Here is an 18,134-nt window from a genome sequence, read left to right as displayed (position 1 = left end):
ATTGTGACAACTTTGGAAAGGAGATGAGCATGTTCTAGCATTCTCTAGATGGGGATGCCTTCATTTCATAGTAATGTATTGAGAAGATGATTATTCAGACTTTGACAAAAAGACTTTAGAAGAAGCAATATAAGAATAAGTTCTTAAGTAAAGGAGATATACTATTTCCTTTTTTTATATGCTTGCAATCCATAGCATAGTTCCTACAACCTCTGGGTTCCCTGCAGACCTCAGCCTTGCTCCTTGATTTTTACAGCTAATCAGTGCCTTTGATTGTGTTTGGCAAGAACTTCCTAAGCCCAGCCAGGCCATTTGCAACAAGTCATTGCTTTTAAAGCTTGCTTTGTATAAAGCCAGGCTTAATTGCCATTGAAGTCAGTTTTGTTCTCTGAACTGGCTGTTTCCCCATCTTATTTAGAAAATCAGAGTAATCACAGAAATTAAGGATCAGGGTTGAGTGAGTCCTACACTTACTAGCTTAATTCTGACTTGTGTGCATTCAGGTTTTACATAATATTTTTCTTTTGGTGTGGAAATACAGTGTCCAACACATTTAACTCTAAAATATTAATGTTTGGTTTAGAAACATGGGATCAAGCAGTTTCTTAAAAGTTATAATAATTTAAAAATTTAGGCCGGCCCGGTGGCTCACGCCTGTAATCGTAGCACTCTGGGAGGCCAAGGCGGGTGGATCGTTTGAGCTCAGGAGTTCAAGACCAGCCTGAGCAAGATCGAGACCCCGTCTCTACTAAAAAATAGGACAAAATTAGATGGACAACTAAAAATATACAGAAAAAATTAGCCAGGCATGATGGTGCGTGCCTGTAGTCTCAGCTACTTGGGAGGCTGAGGCAGGAGGATCGTTTGAGCCCAGGAGTTTTAGGTTGCTGTGAGCTAGGCTGATGCCACGGCACTCTAGCCCAGGCAACAGAGCAAGACTCTGTCTCAAAAAAAAAAAAAACAAAAAAAAAGATTAAGTGTCTAAAACTTAAAATTTTAACAATAATAAATTTGGAAATTTTAGGTTTATTATATTGTGTGTTGTGAATAATCAGGACACTACAGTTGACAATACAGATTCAGAATTATGTCCAAAATATTTTAAAAATAACATAGCATTAACCTTATGTAGTAGAAAAGCTCATTTATCCCAGTAGCATTTGGAGACAATTTCATGACTGTGTGGCGACACTTTCTTCCTCCTCAAGGCTAAGTTTTCTCCTTGGGAGTGTCCCGTAATCAGCCCTTGGGGCAAGTAGAGAAGTTAAGAATTATTATATATTTGTCTGCCTGTTGGGGCCTCTTTCCAACACTCCACCCCAATTGTTAAAATGAGTATCTGTTATTCCTTAAGACATAGTATGAATGATATCATTGATTTAATCTCCCCATACAGAGATAGTTAAATTACCTTTTTTTATTTTTTGAGACAGTCTCACTCTGTCGCCCGGGCTGCAGTGCCCTGGCACATCAGCGTAGCTCACAGCAACCTCAAATTCTTGGGCTCAAGTGACCGTCTTGCCTCAGCCTCCCAAGTAGCTGGGACTCCTAGCATGCACCACCACACCTGGCTAATTTTTACTATTTTTACTAAAGACAAGGTCTCATTCTTGCTCAGGCTTGGTCTGCAACTCCTGAGCTCAAGTGATCCTCTCATCTTGGCCTCCCAGAGTGCTAGGATTACAAGTGTGAGCCACTGCCCTGGCCTGAATTACCTTTTAAAAACAGACTCAGTTATCAATCTTAACACCTAACTAGGGGTTTTGTAAATGTGTATATCAGACTGCTTTATTTAAATTAGCGTGTAATCAAAGTCATTCCTTACTTTGTTTTTTGTTTCTACATAAAAATAAAACTCCAATACAAGAATATTACTTGAAAGCATATATTTAAGAATTACAAAAGATTAAAATGTTTGGTATTTGTTGTTTTCCCTTGGTATGACAATCCTTTTTTAACCAATAAAAAATACACCTAAATGTCATTCAGATTTTCTGAACATCACTCCTATTTCCAGAACTATTTCCATTAATAATATTATATTAAAATAGATTTTTGATATTTTGAATATTTACATCATTTCTGTTAAGAAATTAAGTTTTTCTCATGTGGCTTCAGAATATAAATAATTTAGAAAGGATGAGCCTATTTCATATTACCTCCTTGATTAAGTGGATGGGAAAAGAATTAGAGGTATAATACAAATTGTTAACCTATTCCCTTCTGCCATTTGAATCTTCATGTATAAGTGTTTTTGAAAGATAGAATTTTCATCAGGTTGGTTTAAATCATATTCTGAATTCTAGGCTTCTGAATTAACCACAATCAATCAGGAATAATGGAATTATATATATATATATATAGAGAGAGAGAGAGACTTCATTTTGTCTTCATTTGTCCTAAAGAAAAGATGTATTTAAATAGAAAGGGGTTAAAAGATTAATCTCTGGGGTCCCTAATAAATCAGATAGATGAAACACGGATTAACCTTAAAACAATATCTTTAGAGTATCCCTTATTTTTCAATGTATGTACTCATTTTACCTTACTGTGGAGTCCAGAGAAGTGAATGGTACCAACTTCTGAAGATAATAATTGTCATTGACATAAAGGAATAAATCTTACCATTCAAAGTAGATAATTTTTCCTAATTACCTACGCTAAAATGAAGTACATTATGAAGTTATATTTGGAAGGCTAAACATTGTCTAGGAATGAATCAGAAAAACTCATTTACTTGTGGAAGTTTTCAGTTTTTTTACCTTAAGATTTTTTTTCCTTTGATTACAAATGAAAAGGATTTGGTATTGACTTAATTTCCTGTGCTCATGATTATATATAATTCAGGCATTTCTGGGAGTAAGAGTTTATAGTCAATCTGATCAAATTGAATTAGTGTATTTTCAATTGCATTTGATATTAAACACATTTGATATTGATATAAAAGTTTTTAATCTTGCTTCATACTGGTTATTTTGTTTTTAATGAGGGGTAGGCAAACTATACCCATAGGCCAAATCCAGCCTGTCTCCTGTTTTTGTAAGTACTATATTTTTAAATGGTTGGAAAAAATCAAAAGAAGAATAGTGCCATGACTCCTGAACATTCTGCGGAATTCGAATTTCATAGAATGCTAATATTAATCTATAAACATTAATGGAACATAGCCATGCTCATTCATTTATGTCTTAATGGTATTTTTTTTAGCTGCTTTTCTGCTACAACAGCAGAGTTGAGTAGTTGTGACAGAAATGATATGGCCCCCAAAGCCTGACATATTTACTTTCTGGCCCTTTACAAAAAATGTTTGCCGACCCTTGTTTTGAATCATGAAAATGTCCAGAAGCCCTCAATGGTACCTGCATTTTAGTTAAACTGCAACCTCTGTAGCCACTCTCAAACTTTGGTGGTTTCCTGTCCCAGCAAATTCTTATCAACAAAAGGGATTATTATATAAGTTATACAAGGCTTGGTAAAATAGTAATTGATGTCACTCTTGACCTTGTATATTTAACAGTCATGTTTTTAACTGTGGCCAGCAAACCCAGTGGTCTAAGGATAAGCAATCATTTGTAGTTTCACTAAACCATGAATTTTAGTTATGCCTGGTGAAACTGATATGGCAAAATATGTTCCATCACCTAACCTGACATTCAAGATACAGATAGTTGCTTTTATGATAACTCTTGTAAAATACAATCAAAGATGGTTTTTATGAGGGAATTTATGTAACTTATTAAGAAGTTTGCTGGATGTCACCACGAAGGTCAAGGGTTTTATTGCAGGGGAAGAAACTATTCCATTACTAAGCTATAAATTAGCATCAATTCGAAAGTGAGCATCAGGTCATTCCCTATCAGAAATTGTCCAAAGGGAGAGAAAGTTACTCTAGTTTTGTGATATTTCTTGTATCCTAAAAATAAAGTGCTACTCTAGTCATCAGTTGGGACTTTAGACCAAATCTCGTGTAATTATTAAGCCAGTCAGCTCAGTCACCTAATTAGAAACTAACCACTGATACATTATTACCTAATTCATCCCTTTGTTGACTCTTCTCTCAGTAGTCAAATTAGAGTGTTCCTGACATAAAGTATATATTTCTTGTACTAGTAGTGAGCACTCTTATGGTAAGATAAATCACTACCTTATTATCTTAGGAAATGTGTTACATATGTTTTTAACACTTACATAATATTGCTATTATTGAATCTGCCAGGCATATCTGGATATTTCAGTGTTTTGATCTTACATTTCATACTACCTAATTGGTATTTTTTCCTTTGAATTAACTAGGACATATGGAATCACTTAAAATTAGGTTAATACCGTAGTTTTACTGTCAAAAAAACAGATTCCAACCTGATTTTAACTTCTTTTGTACAATGAAAAAAAAAAGTCTGTATTTTGATCATCCAAATAGTAATTCAGGGCAGTGTTAACCTAGAAAAAACAACATTAGGAGATCTGTAGATCGTGACTAAGGCACATCACCAAAGTGATTTTCTTCTCTTTTATGCTTTCTTTCTTTTTCTTTTCTCTTGGTTAGACAACAGAGCCTTGCTCTGTCGCAGGAGCTAGAGTGCAGTCGAGTCATCATAACTTACTGCAACCTCCAACTCGTGGGCTCAAGCCATCCTCCCTGCCTCAGCCTCCAGAGTAGCTGAGACTTCAGGCATGCGCCACCATGCGTGGCTAATTTTTTCTATTTTTAGTAGAAGTCGGGATATTGCTCTTGTTCAGGCAGATCTTGAACTCCTGACTTCAAGCAGTCCTCCCACCTTGGCCTCCCAGAGTACTAGGATTACAGGCAGGGGACTTTTATGCTTTCTAATTATGAGATTGCATGAGTTTACCAGCCTATGTCTCCCCTCTTTGATGAGTGTTTGACACTTGCTACATAGGAAATTTCACATAACCAGTAGAAGTTTTAGAAAGATACCTTGCACTCATTGTCGTGCAGTTCTTTGCTTTTGACTCATCCTGACTTTGTAAGACAAACCTTTCACCTCTTACATATAATGTAAAGAAGTGTGTCAGATTTTGAAAGGCAAGGATAGTAAGTTGTGCTCATCTGAGAAATAGAGGGGAAAAGATCCTGAGCTCTGAGTCATAGAACTAGGTTCAAATACCAGCTTTCTTTATCATTTCCTGATTATAAGCATGGACCTGTGTGGACATAATATGTAAAAAGGGTATAATAATTTCAGCCCACAGAGTTGTTATAAAATTAATACTTTATCGAAACACCCAGCACAGTTTCTGCCATAGAAAATGCACGGTCATGTTAACTATTTTTATGTGTTATTAAGGCACCCCACTAATGTTCAATTAGAGGTAATATGTCTTTGCAAAAGGAGGAATAACACACAAGTGAACAATATAGTCCACAACCTCATTTAAGGCATTTTTTTGAACTTTTTCATTTTTTTCTATATAAGTTTCTAATAAAGCAGATCTTGCTGAACTGATTTTTTCCATTTGTCATTTGCTGGAGGTTATAACTAGCAGTTCAAATAGGATATAGTTTATGGAGGAGGAGAGGTTCATAGAGGGTGCTGTTCCTTCACTTATCTGAGTGACTTGTTTTTGGGAAATTAAAAAAAAAAAACTAGCCATTCAAGATAAAAACTGTATATGGGTAACTACTTAGGTTCCTGTCTTTAAAGTATGAAAAATAAAGTACTGTGCAGTTAAAAGAGTTTTTAATCTCATACAAGCTCAAGATATAGTTTAAGTCCTTTTAAATTCTGTGAAATAGTGAATGTTCATAGTTTCTAATTGCAGATCTTTAATTTTTGTTCTAAGTCAGCGTTATTTCCTTAATCTGATATTTAGCACCTTCACAAAATTGTTCTAGTCAATAAACAGAAAAAAGATCTTTATTTGGTTCTGTTACAAGATTTGCTCATTTAACCTCTAGTGAGCCTCTTTAAAATAGGGATGATGATACAACAGAAATCCCTATAACTTCAAAAGCTCTATACATAGAGGAAGGGGAGAATTAATTCAGCAACAGCAATGCCTATCATTAATCAGGCAGTATTTTGGGATCTTTGTAGTGGGTTTTAATTAACTGAGTAAGTCATGTCATTTAGTATTATGGATAATTCAGAAGTGGATGTTTTAAGACTGACTTCAGTACTTAAGAAAAAATTTTATAAAAACATTAAGATAGAAAGAGGCAGATATTAGTAACTCTGCTTTATAGATGAAGAAATTGATACAAAGTTCAAACAAAAATTTGAACTTATGTAAAAAGGTTATACCAGTAAAAGGGACTCAAATTATCAGTTTTTATTGGTATGCCTTTTCTTCTAGAAAATTAAGGGTTCATTGTTGGGAAGATATTTATATGTTGTTCAGTGATCTTGGAAACACAGCCTATTATTTTAACCTATTGAATAAATATAGATAAATGTTGAACAAATAAATTTTGTACTCCAATACAAATTTTTGTATTTTATATCCAAATACAAATTGTAAAATTTCAACATAGGCAACTGATTTGTTTTATAGACCGTACCTATCTGTGAGGTGCTGGCAATGCTGCTTGCAAAGAGGTTTATAGGCCCAGCAAGGTGGCTCACACATGTAATCCTAGCACTGTGGGAGGCCCAAGTGGGAGGACCACTTGAGCTCAGGAGTTTGAGACCAGCCTGAGCAAGAGTGAGACCCTATCTCCAGTAAAAATAGTAAAAATTAGCCAGGTGTGGTGGTGCATGCTAGTAGTCCCAGCTACTTGGGAGGCTGAGGCAAGAGGATCACTTGAGCCTAGGAGTTTGAGGTTGCTGTGAGCTAGGCTAACGCCATGGCACTCTAGCCCAGGCAACACAGGGAGACTCTCTAAAAAAAAAAAAAAAAAAAAAAAAAAAAAAAAAAAAAAACAAGAAAAAAAAGAAAGCTCCCTGTGTATGGAATGGATATATGGATGAGTATGTATAGAAGCTAAAGTGAGACAGATTTTATAAGAACAGAACAGATAGCTGCCAGAGCTGTCTGAAAATGGTAAAATGGTTTTCCTTAAAATATAGTTTTCTGTATTCTGTTTTTCATAGACTAGACTGTCAGCTGGTAGGCATTGAAAGGATTAGAGCCTGCTAGCACTTTTCATGACATTTTCTATTCCTAAAATCATGAGGTTAACTAAGTGCACAGTGTATTCTTAAAGAGGGATAGAGAAAGGGGATTACTAGAAAATTTCTTTATGAAAAGAAAGACATGTTAATGGACTTTTTCTCCCCAAAATAACAGGTTTTTGCCTACTTTTTGTATGACACTTTTCCTTCTGTTGTAAAATGGCATTTCTATATATTTTCCAAGGAACATAATAACTTTATTACAGGCCCTTCTGCCTTTCGCTAGTTGTAAGATAGAATATTTACCACAATATTATTATACAATACAGAGTAGTCGTGCCTTCAAGCAGTGATAAGATGAGAAGGAAAAGCTTTACTTGGATAGACTTTGGAGCAAAAGAATGAAGTATGACCTATTTGATTGAGTGTCTTTCTTTGTACACTAAAGCCACCTTTTGGCTTTTCCAAGTTGCCAAATTGTTTTTATTCACGAGTTGTAATTCCCTTCATTTAGCTCCTTTTTATTCACTGGTTTCCATGATCTGCCAGTCCATTTTTAAAATAGCCGCCAATTGACAGTGCTGCTTTGTTGTTCTTCCCAGCTACTCTAGGGCTCCTGCCGATGATCTCAAATGCAGGAGCAGCAGAGGTGCTTTGAGAGAGAGAGAACAGAATGTCAAAGAGTCCAGCGGGGGACCAGCAGATTGTGGGAAACCATGTGACTGTGTGATTCACATCTCCAAGGAGAGAGAACCGGTTGTTTCTGTGTCTAGATGTACCCTGTTATGAGGATAATACCGTCAATAATGTAATTTTAATTGCCTGGATGCTTTGATGCTGGCTTAAAAAAATAAAACTCAGCAGCGAAGTTACTGGTCATATATAAGTTTCAGTAAAACTGAATTTGATGACATTTAAATCAAGACAAAATAAGGACTAGGAGTTTCAAACTCTGATGTTTTAGGTATTAGGAGTTGGTAACTTGTGTGTGTGTGTGTGTGTGTGTGTGTGTGTTTTCATATATATGTGTGTGTGCACACATGTGTATATATATATATATAGAGAGAGAGTCACTAAAATATTCAACTCAATTTTTTTGCCACCAACCTTAGATGATCTGATGCTATTTGGTTTGTATATTACTTCTAATAGTAAAACTCTTAAAAGGCTCACTTGAATAAAGCCATACTTAAAAAATTAGAAAACACGTTACTAAATTTCAAATTTTGACTTTAGGACATTGTTGCCAAGGGTCAAATCTTACCATGGATTAATTTGTTATGCTCTTTTGTTACACAATTGCTAATGAACTATAATTTCCTAATATGTGTTTTTGCGTATATTTAGATCAAGGAATTTTCTTCAGTCCTTAGAACATATAGGAGGGAAAGTCGGTAACATTAATGTTAGGAGAACATAACATGGTCCTTTCTTTTAATCTATAATTCTAGGACGACATAGACAGCCTAAACCCAGTTCTCAGGGACAACCCGCAACTTCACGAGGAAGTGAAAGTCTGGGTAAAGGAACAAAAGGTTCAGGAGATTTTTATGCAAGGTAACTATTTTGAAGTTATGCATTAATTTTTTTGGATCTAGGCAATTTACATTTGTCTTTGGTCGTTCAATTATTTGCAATATAAATCAAGGTTTAATCTAATATTTTGAGTTATATACAGTCCAGGAAAAGTAATAGCAGAATTATAGTAATTTCAATACAACGTTGGTAATTTCACTAGTTTACTAACTTACTTGAGCTAACATGCCTGGTATGAACTTACAGGTACCCAGGTGCTTTGTTGTTAGAAAAAAATTCATATTATGGAATGTATCAGTCCTTGAGAAAGAAACATTGTTTGCAGTAGAGGGCTGCCCAAAACCCTGATCGATTACCTTTGAAGAATGCTGTTAGTATCTGAAAAAAAGTGGCCTATTTCAGTGCACTTTCTTCAGCAGTTTACTAGTCTTAGTTTTGTTTCCCTTGTTAAGTTACAGGTTTGTCTACCACATGTGACCCTCAGACTGGTGAGGTTTTATAATTCTTAGCAATTCCTTTTTCTATCAGTACAATCATATAAATACAAGCTTTTTGTGAAATTGAATTGAAATTGAGACAGTATGGCATGAACTGGTGATATGTTGCTGAACATTTTGAAGAATGAAAGTTTGTTAAATTCCCATATTTATCTCAACCCTCAACTTCCATGCCATTAAGCATTAATAGATAATCTCAACAGTTCTGACTGTATTGCTTTATAGGGATATGTACAGGAGCAGATCATCTACTTACTAAATTCTTCTTAAGCTAAATAATCTTTAAACTTTACTACGGAGAATTTCAAACCTACATACAAATAGAATATTTCAGTGAACTTCCATCTTTCTATCTCCCACCCCCAACAACTATCAGACCTTGGCTGACTGTGCCCTATCCGTATCCCCTTTTATGTCTATCAAGTTTTAGACTTCAACTCTTTCTATTAATTTTTTAAACAACGCCATCATACCACTATTATGTGGAAAAATTAATAGTTCCTTAATATAAAATACTGGGTAATGGGTTCAAATTTCCATTTGTGTCATTAATGATTTAAACGGGTTTTGTTTTTTAAAAACCAAAGGTCTAATAGTCTACACATTGTGATGGTTTGTTATGTTCCCTTCATCACTCTCCCCCCCGTCCCCCTTTCCTTGCAATTTATTTGTCGAAGAAACCAGGCTAATTTTTTTTTTTTTTTACTTTTGTTTCTGTGTTTTATCCTTAGAGGAGAAAATGTTCAGGCAGTATAGTCCCTATCCATCGTAGGCAGAAGTGAGGAACAAGCCGGTGTAGATGATTTGTTAGTGGGAATTGAAAACTGTTCATATTTGGAGTTATTCTATAAGCATTTTCTATATTATTTAGAAAAAATAATATGGAATCTTAATCTTTTCATAGTTGGAAAAGAGTGAAGTTTGTATAATGGATTATGGCTAGTAAATAGTGTTTACGTATCACCTCCTTTAAATTATAGCCAGTCAACATCTTCAGTTTTCTTTAGATGAATGTATTTAATTTCCAGGTCATAGGTAATGCTTTTACAGATGCATTAAATGATTTTTATATTTTAGGCTGATATTGGCATAGATTTTCTTTAAACTGGCAGATATGTATTGAACCACTAATTTGGTGTGTTGAATCTATTACAACTATAGAAGAAAGAACATCAGCCTAGGAATTAGAAATATAAATTCAGTCCCAGCTCTTTGACTTAAAAATTTACTTAACCTATCAGTCTCACTTTCTTCATTTTTATAAAAGGCATAACAATACTAAAAGTTAGAAAGGATTAAATAAGCACGTGGAAATTTTGAAAGCACTTTGTAAATTGTTAATGTATAATACTGTTATTAAGGTACAGGAGTTTTTTCCCCTCATAGTTCTTGTTAAACTTTAAAGAACTTGGTCATTTTAGTACCTATGAATTGAAAATAATTTTCATCTCCATTATCCTCTTCCGTGGAGTCATGTTTGTTTTATTAGGCATATTTGAATATATACAGATATATATCATTTAATATTGAATCTTTGCTCATTTTCTAAAAACTGACTATGTAAAAGGATATAGATAACCTTTGAAAAAGTGAGTTTAACGCAAAAGTACACCATATTTCTTGTAAAAAAATTCTTAGTGCTATATTTATAAATTCACTGATCAGTCTCTTCATGTTCTAAGACTTTTAGCAGTTTTTTCTAGCTGTCTCAGAGGATTCAAAATTTGTAGCTGCTTATGGTAACATTTTGGCAACTTGAAGACTCAGACATCAAGTTCCCGATTACCTAGGAACTTTCCATTTCAGCCATGTAGTCATCTACCCCATTCTTACTAAGGTAGCTGTATAACCTTACTACATTCTAGACCACTATAACTTTACATTTTGTACTATTTACGTATTAACTCATGATCCCAGAAACATTCTTTTTGTCTTAAGGTGTTTTATTTCCATTGAATCAGGAAGTATGTATGTCTAGTAGCGTACATGTAATGATAACTTCAGAATGATCTGTTCCAAAGGATATTTACTTGTCTTCTAAAAATTTTTTTAAACAGATATTTGGGTATGATATTATTCATCTATCAAATAGCTCACATTTCTCCTAAAAGGTAGTTCTTAAAGGAAAATGTCTCCATTTAAGATATCCCTATTTTCTTGTGTTTCTTTTAAAGGTCCTTATTCTTTAAATGGATACAGAGTGAGAGTATATAGACAAGACTCTGCCACCCAGTGGTTTACTGGCATAATTACTCATCATGATCTCTTTACCCGCACCATGATCGTTATGAATGATCAGGTAAATAGTTCAACTAATATTTTTGTAGAGACTTTTATAGTTCATATAGTCCATGCCAGAAAAAAAAAATGCATCACCAGTTTGATACTAAATAATTTTAATCTTTTGGGTTTTTAGTTATATAATCTTAATAAATTTAAAAGCTGATGTTACATAGAGGTCATTTCAGGTTGCAGGGAGATATTAATGCCAAGTTTATTTCAACACTGATAAAATAAATCCCTGAAATAGAGGTACCAGACTCTTTTAATTGATTAGTTTCTTTTTTTTTTTATCTTTAGGTTAGCTAAAATTTTCTGTTTCAAAATCTCAGTTCTGTCTCTCCAATAATAAAAGTATTTCCCAAATGGTTTCTTTTCACTAATGAAAACTTTTAACGCACACTTAGTTCTCACATCAAATTTCAGGCTTGGTATGCTCACCTAATTTTTATGTCAAATCTTATGGATGCTATAGAGTTTTAAGTAAGTCTTGAAATGTGGGGGGAAAAAAGCTCACTTTTTAAAATGTTGACTTTTAAATGTTCACTTGTTTGTTTTTGTGGAAAACAGATATTTACACCTTTCTGCCTGATTAGATTCTGAAGTGTATCTGATAGAGCCCTTTTATAAACAGTTCAAATACTTTCGTTAAAATTTTAGTCAAAATGTTAAATAAATTATATTTTTTCCTTAAAAGGGGACGATATTGCCTTGAATCATTATAGTAGTTCTTTCTTTAACCACATTTTAAAAATTTCATTTGCACAATTTTTGTCTTTTTTCTTCTTCCTGGATTCTACCTTTTAGTTTTATTTTGCAACTGCTTTTTGGAAATTACTTCATATTTTTAAAATACATTTTATAATTTTGCATCCATACTTTTTTTATTGTAGTATCACTACCTGTTGGCATCTGTAGTCTTAATTAATTCTTATCCTTGTTTTTCAAGGTGAACTTACAGTGGACATTTTTGCTTTTTAATTCTTGGTTAGCAGTTGAAATAGTTTCAGAAGGTAAAAAGGGTAATTTTATCATTAGTGATTAAAATGGATGACTGTAAGTCTGACAGTATCTTATAAATTAAGGATCCGAAACTGATTTGTAAACATCTCTGCTAAGTGAAGAAACTGTACCAAATAACACATTGGTTAGCTCATTGGATTTAATTTTTGTTTTTGTTTTGTGTCATGGATTAGGTACTAGAACCACAGAATGTCGATCCTTCTATGGTTCAAATGACCTTTCTAGATGATGTTGTTCACTCTTTGTTAAAAGGTGAAAATATTGGCATTACATCACGACGCAGGTCTCGTGCCAATCAAAATATCAACGCTGTTCACGTATGTATGTTAATAGGGGTGCATTTTTGTAAAATATTTTTCGTTAGGCTACTTAGAACGAGGTAGTAAACAATCATTGTTAATTGGTTATTTTTAGGGTCATTATACACGTGCGCAAGCAAATAGTCCCAGACCAGCAATGAATTCCCAAGCTGCTGTACCAAAACAGAATATACACCAGCAACAGCAACAAAGAAATGTTCGTCCAAATAAGAGGAAGGGCTCAGATAGCAGTATTCCAGATGAAGAGAAGATGAAGGAAGAAAAATACGATTATATATCACGAGGAGGTAGGACCCACTTCTTTTTTTTTAGGGAAATGAGAACAAAAATACATTTTAAATATGCTTATTTAGTATTGATTATGAAAAATAAAACTGTTCTTTTCTTTTAATACTACAGAAAATCCTAAAGGTAAAAGCAAACACTTGGTGAATAAAAGAAGGAAACCTGAGGAGGATGAAAAGAAACTAAATATGAAAAGACTTAGAACTGACAATGTTTCAGACTTTTCTGAGAGCAGTGACTCAGAAAATTCAAATAAGAGAATAATAGATAATTCCTCAGAGCAGAAGCCAGAGAATGAATTGAAAAATAAAAATACTTCAAAGATAAATGGAGAAGAAGGAAAATCTCAGAATAATGAGAAGGCAGGAGAAGAGACACTACTAGATAGCCAGCCTCCCTGGGATCAAATACAGGAAGATAAAAAACATGAAGAAGCAGAGAAGTGGAAGGCTGTTGATACCCAGCTTCAAGAAAAAATGATTATCCATTCATCAGAACAGGCCACACTTTCTGATCGTAATCCTAATGATTTACTTCCTCAGGAATGCAATATGGAAAAAACACATACAGTGGAATTATTACCAAAGGAGAAGTTTGTATCCAGACCACCTACGCCAAAATGTGTTATTGATATTACAAATGACACTAATTCAGAAAAGGTGGCTCAGGAAAACTCAAGTTCCTTTGGCCTTCAGACACTTCAGAAAATGGATCCTAATATTAGTGATTCAAAATCAATTGCAAATGCAAAATATTCAGAAACAGCAAAACAAGATTCTGATCAGAACTGGGTCAGTGATGTAGTTAAAGTGGATTTCACCCAGTCGAGTGTTATAAATGTTTCTTCAGGAAATGATCACCTGAATATGGAAAAAGAGAAAAACCAATATATCTCCTACATGTCATCTTTAAGTACAGTTTCTGTCATGGAAGATAAGCTGCATAAGCAAAGTCCGCCTCCAGAGACTATAAAATCTAAACTTAATACTTCAGTCGTAGATTCTCACAAGACAAAATCCAATCCCTCACCCGAAGTTGTTAAACCCAAAATAACCCATTCTCCTGATTCTGTAAAGTCTAAGACCACTTATGCGAATAGCCAAGCTACTGGTGAAAGAAGATTGGCAAGTAAGATAGAACATGAGTTATCAAGATGCAGTTTTCATCCAGTTCCTACTAGAGGCAGTACATTGGAAACTACAAAGAGCCCTCTAATCATTGATAAAAATGAGCATTTCACAGTTTACAGAGATCCTGCACTTATTGGGTCAGAAACAGGAGCTAATCACATTTCACCTTTCTTAAGCCAGCACCCTTTTCCTCTTCATTCCTCATCCCATAGAACCTGTTTGAATCCAGGTACCCATCACCCTGCCTTAACTCCTGCACCCCACTTACTAGCCGGATCATCTAGTCAAACTCCATTACCTACCATTAACGCTCATCCTCTGACTAGTGGGCCACACCATGCTGTTCATCACCCTCATTTACTTCCCACTGTGTTACCTGGAGTGCCTACTGCCTCCTTACTTGGTGGCCACCCACGACTAGAGAGTGCTCATGCTAGCAGCTTGAGCCACTTAGCACTAGCACACCAGCAACAGCAACAGTTATTACAGCACCAGTCACCTCATCTTCTTGGACAAGCTCATCCTTCTGCTTCATATAATCAGCTTGGACTTTATCCAATTATTTGGCAGTATCCAAATGGAACACATGCATACTCAGGACTTGGTTTGCCTTCTTCTAAATGGGTTCACCCAGAAAACACAGTTAATGCTGAAGCTTCATTAAGGAGGGTAAGTTTACACTGTGGTGTGCCACATATCAATATATATTTATTTTTATTTTTATTTTTTTTATATATATATTTTTTTTATTTCAGCTCATCATGGGGGTACATAAGTTTAGGTTATATATATTTTCCATGTCCCACCCATCCCCCCGAGTCAGAGTCCCAAGCGCGTCCGTTCTCATTCTCCCAACAGTGCACCTGGCACTCATCATGTAGTCATACCTCCATCCCCTCCCCCCCCCACCTCCCCGGGTCTGCACCTTCAAGCATGACCATTCCCCAGAGGGTGTGCAACGCACTCATCATGTAGGCATACACCCATCCCCTCCCCCCACCCAATATATATTTATTAATCAAATGTGGTTGAGTGCTTTTTCAATATCCCATATTTTTAGGTCATTTTCTGTTATACAAATAATTTTTCCATGTGCTTAGTAATCTCAGAGCAGTAGAGGTGGGAATCTCAGAAAAGCCTATTTATAAAGAGTTAAAGGAGTAAAACTTTTTAGAGTTTAATATTTATTTATTATAAATTTAGGTTTCTTGTATATATCCATAATTATTTTGCTCAGCTAAATTTCTAGAAGTGAGACTTCTGGGTTAAAATTTATATTAAATTGTAAGGGTGTTTATTTGTTTTTTTGTTGAGACAGGGTCTCTATTGCCTGGTCTGGAGTGAAGTGGCGTGATCATAGCTCACTGCAACCTCAAATTCCTGGGCTCCAGTGATCCTCCTGCCTCAGTCTCGCAAGTAGCTAGGACTATAGGTGTGAGCCACTGCACCTGGCCAACAATTTGTTTTTAAAAAGTAATTTGATAATATATATCAAAAACCTTACTATTTTATGTCCAGGCGCAGTGGCTCATGCCTATAATCCTAGCACTTTGGGAGGCCGAGGTGGGAGAATTGCTTGAGGCCAGGAGTTCAAGAGCAGCCTGAGCAACATAGCGAGACCCTGTCTCTACAAAAAATAGAACAATTAGCTGGGTGTGGTGGTACACGCTTGTAGTCCCAGCCACTCAGGAGGCTGAGGCAGGAGTATCACTTCACCCCAGGAGTTTGAGGTTACAGTGAGCTATGATCACGCCACTGTACTTTAGCCAGGGCAACAGAGCAAGACCCTGTCTCGAAAATAAGCAAAATTGTTATATTCCCCAGCTGAATATTTGTATATTAATAATTTGCATATTAATGGTATATCACAAGGTATAACTCTTTGATCCCCTTCTTCCCTTATGGGTGCGCAAGGTTGGAGATTCCTAGTATTTGGGAGTAAAGTTGCAGCTGAGATTCTCCCTACCTAATATAGTATTGCTGAAGGTGATGAGTGTAGAGCTCTTATTCCTTCATGTCCTGTGTGGTTTCTCTAATAAATTGATGTTTATACTACAAAATAGTTGTTAAAAGCAATATCAGCCCTGGTATCAAAAGTGAAGAAATGGATGTCACTGTTAAACTCCCAGGACACAGTCTTGTCCTTTGTACTACCCACGATTCTCTTCAGGTATTCCTCAGAAGCTATTTTTAATGTCTTTTTTTGTTTATATGTTTTTGTGGTTAAAAACATATAATATTAAATTTACCATCCTAACTATTTTTAAGTGTATAGTTTAGTGCCATTAACACTTTTCACATTGTTGTGCAGCATATCTCCAGAATTTTTCATCTTGTAAAATTGAAACTATATTTATTAAACACTAAAACTCCCTTCCCCCAGCCTTTGGCAACCACCTTTCTACTTCCTGTTTCTATAATTTTGACTACTTTAGATATTTCATATGAGTGGAAGTCATACAATATTTATTCTTTTGTTACTGGCAATGTCCTTGAAGTTCATCCACGTTGTGGCATGTGACAGGATTTTTTTTTTAATTTAAGGCTGCATAATATTTCACTGTAGGTGTATGCTATATTTATCCATTTATCTGTCGATGGACACTTGGGTTGCTTTCGCCTCTTGGCTTTTGTTTATAATGCTGCAGTGAACGTGGGAGTTTTTAAAACCTCTTTAATGTCATCTTTTTTGACAGCTTTTTGAAGTTGAGTGAGATCACAGTTGGGGGTGGTGATTTAGAAGACAATGCTAGTGACTTTCTACTTCAGGGATAGTATTTCTTACATATAGCATTGGAAATGCCTGTAGATGCAAAGAATAGTGTCTGTTATGCCAAAAGTTTGTTAGAGAAACTGTTATATTTTGGGTAACAGTGATGACATACATAGACTATGGTCATGAGTCCTTCTATAAGTCCCAAGTTGTTAGATAGATGACTTTGATGGCAAGGGGCACCAAGTGGTTGGTGGTACAAGATACAGTTCTAACAATTTTGAAAGGTGTTTCTTGTGGCTTATTCCTATTACAAACATCAACTCCTTTTAGCTCCACCTTCATATGAGCTTTGGCCTTCTTTAATAAAGTCAGCAGTGATCATCACAATTTATTCTACACCAGCATCATTGCATTTGATGTTGGCAAAATCTCAGTTCTAGAATTGTGCTTCCATTGATCACAAGCTTCTCGCCCATTCCCATTCTTGATGGTGCCATTGATCTTGCGGTAGGTAGAATCATATTAGAATGTGTACATCACATAGGTCAAAGTCAGTGAAGAGTCATTAATCACTACATTATCCTCTTTGCCAGAATCAAAAGTAGGCCTGGTGTCCCAGATGCCTAGTGCACTCACATTTTTATTCTGACTCTTCACTATCATGTGTCATGAATGTAGCTGTAGCTAACACAGTTAGAAGAGCACAAGGGAGCCAAGAGCTGGCTAATAGCTTTGAATCTTCTTTACTTCCAAACTCTGGAAAATCGAACTAAGTAACTGTTTAAAATGGCTTGGATCTGAGATTATTTGCCTTGGAAAGAAGAAAAATAAATAAATAAGATGGCTTGGGGAAGGAGCTTTACTCAGAATATATTCTATGTATGTTGACTGAGACCCTGACTGGTCAGCCTCTATGTTTATAGGAACATAAAATGTCTTAACTGCTCATAAATGTGTTAAACTAAAAACAAACACATTGGATTTTTATTTATGTAAAATTATAAGGGAGTAAATTTAAATAACATTTTTGAGCAAAAATGAAGATCTCTTACCCTAGTATTGTGACCAAAAGTAAAGAAACAGTGTAAGTACAAGATATTAGATTAGAAAATAATTTTGAATGTTATTTTATAGAGCAAAAGCTTTGTTATCATTGCCATAATTGATTGCAATTTAAGATTTCTGGATCTTATAGAAATGAGGCCATTTGAGACATTGTGTATTTGAATAATTCTTATGTGTGTATATATTTTTCTCTTATGTGAGGTTTA

At 35.0% G+C, this 18,134-nt stretch overlaps 1 protein-coding gene across 6 annotated transcripts in view; it reads left to right on the top strand.

Moving 5' to 3' along the window:
• The window catches only part of JMJD1C (jumonji domain containing 1C), a 313,120-nt gene that overhangs the window by 256,099 nt on the left and 38,887 nt on the right, over positions 1-18,134 (top strand). For 5 of the 6 annotated variants that reach the window (XM_045568265.1, XM_045568263.1, XM_045568264.1 and 2 more), the window contains 5 exons: positions 8,528-8,633; positions 11,284-11,408; positions 12,586-12,729; positions 12,827-13,019; positions 13,132-14,816. In XM_045568265.1, coding sequence (XP_045424221.1) covers positions 8,627-8,633; positions 11,284-11,408; positions 12,586-12,729; positions 12,827-13,019; positions 13,132-14,816 — 2,154 coding nt within the window. In that variant the 5' untranslated portion in view covers positions 8,528-8,626. Of the gene's footprint in view, positions 1-6,860; positions 7,885-8,527; positions 8,634-11,283; positions 11,409-12,585; positions 12,730-12,826; positions 13,020-13,131; positions 14,817-18,134 lie in introns of those variants that run through there. The other variant, XM_045568266.1, reaches the window with a different exon arrangement.

Source organism: Lemur catta, chromosome 14 (assembly GCF_020740605.2).
Source record: "Lemur catta isolate mLemCat1 chromosome 14, mLemCat1.pri, whole genome shotgun sequence".
NCBI classification, from domain to species: Eukaryota; Metazoa; Chordata; class Mammalia; order Primates; family Lemuridae; genus Lemur; species Lemur catta.
Note: the sequence above shows the minus strand (reverse complement) of the source record. Positions and strands in the feature narration are given on the sequence as shown.